This window comes from Anastrepha ludens, chromosome X, assembly GCF_028408465.1.
Source record: "Anastrepha ludens isolate Willacy chromosome X, idAnaLude1.1, whole genome shotgun sequence".
NCBI classification, from domain to species: Eukaryota; Metazoa; Arthropoda; class Insecta; order Diptera; family Tephritidae; genus Anastrepha; species Anastrepha ludens.
The window spans coordinates 38,714,879-38,723,194 of record NC_071503.1 but is presented as its reverse complement, the minus strand read 5'-3'; the positions used below and the strand labels follow the sequence as shown (position 1 = coordinate 38,723,194).

The following is an 8,316-nucleotide window of genomic DNA, read 5'->3' as shown; positions in this document are numbered from 1 at the left end:
TCTTCCTGCAACATTGTCAATTTCTACCTACAACATTATTGGTTCTTCCTGCAACGTTATTGGTCCTTCCCGCATCAATTTCTTCCTGCAACATTATTGGTTCTTCCCGCAACAGATTTGTAGCTTCATACAGGATTCTCCCCGCAACATTTTTGGTCCTTCGAGCCGGATCAGTCAATTCCGCAACATTTTTGGTCCTTCGAGCCGGATATAGTCACTCCGCTTGCCTTTTGCATGTACGCATTCGCTTGCGTACATACATACGCGTAGCAAAAGGCGCAACGAATCTTAAGAAAATTATTTTTGTGCATTAAATTGTGTGCGTTTGTGCAGCCGTTCCTGCATTTAACATCGCGAAAATTCTAAAAACCCGTCGTTTGCTTTTTTGTCACATTAAAAATGTCGAATTCTACTAAACCGCGCGATTCCGCTCTCAATGGCATTAAACGGTATATGGCAAAAAGTATTGATGAGGCATTCACTATGGATGCAGAGAATATTGCAAGCTACCATCAGTTATTGAGTGAACAGTGGGTTCGTTTTAACGTTGCTCAAGACGCTGTAGAAATTACTTGTGGTGCCGATGTTATTGAAATTGAAGAAAATGTGCGTATCCAAGCCGAAACTTGGTACTCTACAGCTTCAGCTAACTTTAGCCGCGTGAAAAATTGTCGTACTAAATCGCAAGATAGCTCCACAAAGGCATCTGTGTCCACGGTTATACGTTTACCGAAAATGGAGTTGCCCACATTCTCTGGTGACTCTACAGAATGGATTGGTTTTTTCGACGCGTTTTCTTCGTTAGTTGATAATAACTCTGCTTTATCAGATGGACAAAAGTTGCACTATCTCCGAAGCTGCTTGAAAGGTGACGCGTTGAAAATTATCAGTGGTTTTAAAATATGTGACGCAAATTACGTTGAAGCTTGGGGTCTATTAACATCGCGGTATAAGGTTATTCGTGTAATTGTGGAATCTCATCTTCGCGCGTTGGCTGAAATTAAAAGGGCTACGCATGACAATGCTGACGCAATCAAAGGTGTAATTGATGCGTTCCAACAGCATATTCGCGAGCTTAAAGCGTTGGGTCGTCCGATTGATTTTTGGGATGATTGGTTGGTACATGAGGTCGTCAGTAAGTTGGCATTCGAAACGCGTAAGCAGTGGGAGTTATCGCTCGTTAGTGATGATCCCCCATCTTTTGAGCAACTAATAACATTTTTAGAGATAAGATGCCGATCGTTATCGATGTTTTCGTCGTCAACAACATCAGTAGTAATTAAGGTTAAAACTGCATCAGCAAGCAAGTCGACAAAAGTGTTCCACGCGGTATCAAAACAAAGTAACGTGTGTGCATATTGTAGTGGACCTCATAAAATTTACAGTTGTGAAAAATTTCGTGAATTGGACTTGTCTACAAAATCACAGTTCGTGAAGCAAGGTCGCATATGCTTCAACTTCTTAAGTTCAGGTCACTATAAAGACCGTTGTAACAGTGCTTCCACTTGCCGCATATGTAAACAACGTCATCACACTCTGTTGCACGGTGCTTTGCAGTCAACGACCGTTACCGCAGTGAACAATTACATCGGCAACGAGACGCATTCGTTATGCGCTGCTGACGCCACATCAAAGGTAAGCGCAAAAACTTTTGAACTTCCAGCAAGCGTCGACGTTCCACGCGTTTCTTCATGCTTGAACTCGAGCTCCAATCCACCCATAGCTGTAGAAAGAGTTGTGCTGTTATCCACCGCATTAGTGAAGGTACGCGACTGTTCTGGTAATTGGCAGCCCGCACGTGCACTTTTCGATTCTGGATCACATGCTTCCTTTGTAACCGAAGCGTGTGTGCAACGCTTAGGCCTGCCGCGATCAACATCTGAAGTTAACATTACTGGAATTGGGTCAGCGCAAGGAGGACGAGCTAGAGGTGAAGTATCACTTTCTCTTTCTTCTTTCTCTACAAATCAATGCTTTACTGTCAAAACGTTAATTCTGTCTAAAATTACAAGCGACTTGCCAACACAGACTATAGCTACTTCATCGTGGCCACATATCCGAGGTTTGTTTTTAGCCGATCCCCATTTTATGAAGCCTGGACGGGTCGATATATTGATTGGAATGGACGTTATGGATCAACTGATCTGTACAGAACTTCGTAAGGGTCCATCTGGAGCTCCTATGGCTTAACTGACGGTCTTTGGGTGGACTCTGTTTGGAAGCGTGAATGGATTTGAGCCTGATATGCCACGCTTACAGTCGTTACATTGCGATGTTCATTTGGATCGAGTATTGAACAAGTTATGGGAGTTAGAGGAAGCTCCGCAAAAAACGTATCTTACGCATGAGGAGCGTTACTGCGAAGACCATTTTGAAACAACGCATCGAAGGGAACCTAACGGACGGTTTGTCGTCGAATTGCCGCTGAAGCCCGATGTAGCTCTGGGAGAGTCGCGAAACTTTGCTATACGGAATTTGTTACGACTTGAAAGAAGACTCGCTTGTGACTCCGATCTTCGTTTACGCTACAATGAATTCGTGAATGAACTCATTGACATGAAACATATGCAGGTCACGTCAGAGACTATGAATCCAACGTATTATATGCCTCATCGTCCTGTTTTAAAGGAAAGTAGTACCACGACCAAATTGAGGGTTGTATTTAACGCGTCCGCAAAATCGACTTCCGGAAATTCGCTGAATGACGCATTATTTATAGGACCTCAATTGCAGGAAGATTTATACTCCATCTTAGTTCGCTTTAGAACACACCGCTATGCTGTAACAGGAGATGTCGCTAAAATGTATCGTCAAATCTGCGTATCCTTAAAACACGCCGATTTGCAACGCATCGTATGGCGTAGCCACCCATCCCTGCCTATCCAAAATTTTCGCATGGTTCGCGTAACGTACGGAGTGGCAGCTGCGTCTCATCTAGCTGTCCGATCACTTCAACAGACGGCAAGAGATTCGTCGAATGGTTGTGCTAGGGCTGTTAGTGTTATTCTTAAGGATTTTTACATGGATGATCTACTTACTGGTGCATCTAGTAAAGGAAAACTTCGATTATTGCAGCAAAATATTTCCGAAATATTGAGGGAAGGGGGCATTGAACTTCGTAAGTGGGCATCGAACTGCGCTGAACTAATCGCAAGCATTTCTAATGCATCTACGAACATATCACATTATATTGTCGACGATAAGGATGTTCACGCTTTAGGTCTTATCTGGAACACAGAAGGAGACTATCTCACGTTTGCTATTAACTTGAGGGAACCGCCAGTTAAGTTGACCAAGCGCATGTTTCTATCAGATGCAAGTACGCTCTTCGATCCTCTGGGCCTACTTGCTCCCGCTACTATAAATTAAAAAATTTGGTTTCAAGACATATGGCGCACTAAGGTAGGTTGGGATGATATCATTCCTGAGTCTATCGCAACGAAGTGGTTGGAGCATCGCATAGAACTCAAGCAATTGGCACATTTGAAGGTGAACCGTTGGTTTGGTACTGAAGTAGCTGGGTCATTTACGCAATTGCACGTATTCGCAAACGCGTCCGAGCGCGCTTACGCCGCCGTTTTGTATGCACGAACAACACAAAGCGACGGTAGCATTATTGTGTCATTAATTTCGTCGAAAACCAAGGTAGCTCCGCTTAAGCCGACAACGTTGCCACGTCTTGAATTATGCGCCGCTCATCTTGCTGCTAAGCTAGTGCGAAGCGTGCTGCACTGCTGGTCTGATCTCCGTTATCCGCTTTTCGCTTGGACTGACTCTACTATAACATTGGCATGGTTACAAGCTCACCCCAGCAGATGGGTGACATTTATAGCCAACCGCGTCGCTGATATTCAAGAAGTTTTGCCTCCCGAATGTTGGAACCTCGTTCGTTCTGAATAGAATCCTGCAGATTGTGCTTCAAGAGGTATAACTCCCTCCCAATTATTTCGTCATCAATTGTGGTGGGCTGGTCCTATTTTCCTGAAAAGCACTGAACAATTGTGGAAGCAGAAAAAATCTAAAGAGCACACTACAGAGCTGGGCATACGAAATAGTATTCGTGCCCATGTGATTAATTCTACAGATTATTGGTCCGTGATGACAAAATACTCATCGTATTCTAAGCTGCGTCGAGTTATTTCCTATGTTTTACGCTTTTTGACTAACATTCGGGCTAACAGACCGCTTAATGTTATAAAGCGTTTTGGTACACCGAGCTGCCAAGAGTTATTTGAAGCTGAACTTCGCCTAATAAGGTTTACGCAACGGTTTTTTTTTCTAATGAAATTTCTCTTTGCAGCGCTAAAAAACCAATCCCACTTCGCAGTAGTCTTTTGCGTCTGCAGCCCTTTCTGGATGGGACTTGTGTTCTACGTGTTGGGGGAAGAATAAAAAATGATGAAATCGCTCCAGATGTTAGGCATCCCATTATCTTGCCTAAGAATTGTCCGCTTGCTAAGTTAATAATCTGCGAAATACACAAGGTCACTTTGCACGCTGGGCCCCGCATTATGCAAACTGTCTTGCAACGTCGTTATTGGGTTATCGGCGCTCGTAGCTTGATCCGTAATATATACCATAAGTGCGTGAAATGCACTTATTTGAACCGCAATCTTACCTCACAAGTCATGGGTGATCTACCTGTCATTCGCACAACCTACGCCCGTTGTTTTACTCACACTGCTGTTGACTTCGCTGGACCTTACCTCTACAAATTCACCCAAGGAAGAGGAGCTAAGGCTACCAAAGGCTACATCTGTTCGTTCATTTGTATGTGCACTGGTGCGATGCATCTCGAATTAGTTGCGCATTGCATTTCAACTGTGCATGGCGGATATTAAACTTTGCTCTTTCTTTGCGGACTCAAATATCGAATGGCGATTTAATCCACCGGCTGCACCCCATATGGGAGGTTACTGGGAGACTGGAGTCAAACGTGTCAAGTATCATTTAAAACGCGTATTAGGAGAAGTTCCACTATCATACGAAGAGTTCAACACACTTTTAACTGAAATAGAAGCTTGCGTAAACTCTCGCCCACTCTGTGACAACTCTGAAGCTGCTGGTGACTTAGAAGTTCTAACTCCCGGACATTTCATAGTCGGTGAACCGCTTAAGTCAATACCGGAACCTGAGGGTCAAGGGTTTCGTGGAAATCTTCGACAGCGATGGCAAGCAATTTCTGCCATGAGACAACATTTCTGGCGTCGTTGGAGAGACGAGTACCTCGTGAGCTTACAACGTCGCACTAAGTGGTTTCGTTCTTCACGCAACATTGAAGAAGGGGATGTGGTTGCTGTATTCAACGAGCCTAATCCTCCGACGAAGTGGACGATTGCACGAGTGATCAAATGCCATCATGGTACCGATGGACGCGTAAGAGTAGTTACGTTGAAAACACCGCATGGCGAATTGGTTCGCCCTATAGTCAAACTTTGCCTTTTGCCAACGAAAGGAGATTTATTTCATGAAGAATCTAATAACTTATCGTAAATGTTTTTCAAGGCTTTTCATTTTCTTTTTAATATTTTATTTTGAACTTATTCAGATAGTTCAAGGGCGGCGGTATGTTGAGTCCAATTTAATATTAATTTAAAATACTTTAATGTTTTTCAACGTTTGTTATTTGTTATAATTTTCTGTGAATATAAGTAGGTTTTGTTTGTAAAGAAATGTGTATATATAGGGAACATTTTGTAAAATAAATGGAGAGAAAAATTGTAACTTTTCAATTGAAGCAGCAAATTTCGCTATTGTTTTGGGCAATTGTTGGATTAAGGACTCTCCCCGCAACGGATTTATAGCCGCATACAAGATTCTTCCCGCATTATTTTCTTCCTGCAACATTGTCAATTTCTACCTACAACATTATTGGTTCTTCCTGCAACGTTATTGGTCCTTCCCGCATCAATTTCTTCCTGCAACATTATTGGTTCTTCCCGCAACAGATTTGTAGCTGCATACAGGATTCACCCCGCAACATTTTTGGTCCTTCGAGCCGGATCAGTCAATTCCGCAACAGTGTAGTCTGATCAGGTAAAAAAATTGCAGAAGTAAGTCAGCAAATTGCGTTACGTTTTGCATTATTTTTTTTTTTTTTTTTTTGTTTTTGACTTTATAATATTCTTCTACCGTCTCTGTTCAACTCGAGAATGTTCTGTTTTTATTTTATTTTTAGAAAAACGTTCTTCACTTGGAAAATTTCTTATTCATTTTAATCAAATAATCGCCTTTATCGGGAAGTTCGCCCGGAAAAAATTTCGCCCAAAATAGGCAAAAAAATTTCGCCCGAACAAAATTTCACTTCGAATCAGCTGATATACTCTATTGTGAATTGATTGCGAACAAATTATTTACTTTCTATTGTGCTAATTTCGTAAGCAAGCGTCTATTTCCTTAAAATAAAGTAAAAATATACCTCAAAATTTTCTAGAAATATGTATAGTATTGCGCTTAGGTTTCTATTGAGCGAGAGTGAGGAGAATTTGAACGTGAAAGTGCTCAGGAGGCGATTAAGGGACAATTCCAGCCCTTTGGAGCTAAGTGATTCAATGTGAGATAACAAAAGATGCTAATGGGAATTTGCAATACTAACTTAATTTCTTATTTTTTAGGTTTTGGCAATATTACAAGCTAAACAAGCCGGCATTTAAGTACTTGCTAGATGTCCTTACTAACTCCTTGCCACCATTGAGCAGAAATTCGGAATTCCACCAATTGTAAAATTGAGCGCATGTTTGCGATTTTTCGCAGAAGAAGGGCATCAAAAAGGCGTTGGGAAGGACCATGAAGTGGGCCTAGCTCAATCTTCTTTCAGTGAAGTACTGACAGAAGTGCTGAGTATTTTCGAGCTACTACTTTGTCCACAATGGATAAGTTGGCCCACTTTAGTTGAACAACGCCAAATAGCACACGATTTTTTTACAAAATACGCAATGCCAGGAGTTATAGGATGTGATGACGGAAGACACATTAACATAATATCCCCTTCAAAAAACATTCATCAATTTTACAACAGAAAAGGCAAATGCAGTTTGAACGTTATGCTCGTAAGTACTATATTCGTAATTAAAGTTAAAGTAAGAAATAAATATGTATACATAAATGGCTTTTCAGGTATGCGATAGTAATCTGAAGATTCGTTTTATAGATGCGACACATCCTGGTGCTTGCCACGATGCCTTTAAATGGAACTTAAGCAGCTTATGACATGAAATGATGGGAAAATATTTGCAAACCCACAATAGAGTTTGGTTACTAGGTAACAGGTAACCCGCTAGAGCCGTGGCTACTTACTCCATACAGAACACCAGAAAATAATTCAGCTCAGGCCAAATTTAATGAAGTACACACACGTTGTCGAAATATAATCGAAAGAACAAATGGTGTTCTAAAAAACCGATGCAGGTGTCTGTTAAGCGCTAGAGAGTTGTACCAGAGAATGTTTATGCAATGAGAAGGTGCAAATGTTACTGTGAGCTTTTTTTAGTACAATTGAGATTTGAAAGATTTGAAGTAAGGGAATTTAGCACACCGAGTTTATAGACACCTCACCGACTTTTGCCCACACAACACACAACACATTTCTCACCTCGACATTAAACCAATTAAATTTTTACTATTTTCGTAATTTTGAAATAATAAGCGAATACGTAAAATTTATTACATAATTTTTTTTTTCAATTACATTAAAAAAAAAACGATTTAAAAAAAAAAATTTATAAAAAAAAGTTTGCGCCGGGAATTGAACTCGAGTCTAACATGTGGCGAGGAAAAATAGGCGGTGCGTTTATTTCTTCGACTGCCTATTTTTTTACCATTTTGTTACTTTTGAAATGATAAGCGGATACATAAAATTTATTACACATTTTTTTACAATTACATTAAAAAAAAAATTTAAAAACGAAAAAAAAAATATTTCCACCGAGAATTGATAGCGAGTCACGTGGGGAGGATAAATACGCAGAGCGTTTATTTCTGCGCCTGCGTTGTGAACAAAAGGTTTGTGATGTCTACGTAGATATGTATGCGCGCGACGCGAATAAGTTTTAATAAATTCTGAAAGTAATTCATGAAGTTTTTCATTACACACATATGTACATAAATGAACGTATACTTTATATGTAAATAAATGATGGTTTATGATAATATACATAAGTACATAATATGTATGTACATGTCAATAGGAGGTATTTGCATTCAGAAAAAACGATCGGTTTAAGATAAATCAACACTTATTTTATGTTGTATGTCAATTTATAGTTAATGTATTCGACAGAATTTACATACATATGTATGTATGTACATTTGTATATG

General features: G+C 40.4%; 2 protein-coding genes across 2 annotated transcripts; both read left to right on the top strand.

Moving 5' to 3' along the window:
* Positions 1–399: 399 nt before the first annotated feature.
* LOC128869947 (uncharacterized) lies at positions 400–2,190 on the top strand. The gene has a single exon (XM_054112546.1). The coding sequence runs from the start codon at positions 400–402 to the stop codon at positions 2,188–2,190; it is 1,791 nt and encodes a 596-aa protein (XP_053968521.1).
* A 54-nt stretch (positions 2,191–2,244) lies between these two features.
* On the top strand, positions 2,245–3,900 carry LOC128869946 (uncharacterized). The gene is made up of 2 exons (XM_054112545.1): positions 2,245–3,319; positions 3,386–3,900. The coding sequence occupies exons 1-2, from the start codon at positions 2,245–2,247 to the stop codon at positions 3,898–3,900; spliced, it is 1,590 nt and encodes a 529-aa protein (XP_053968520.1).
* The last annotated feature ends 4,416 nt before the right edge of the window (positions 3,901–8,316 follow it).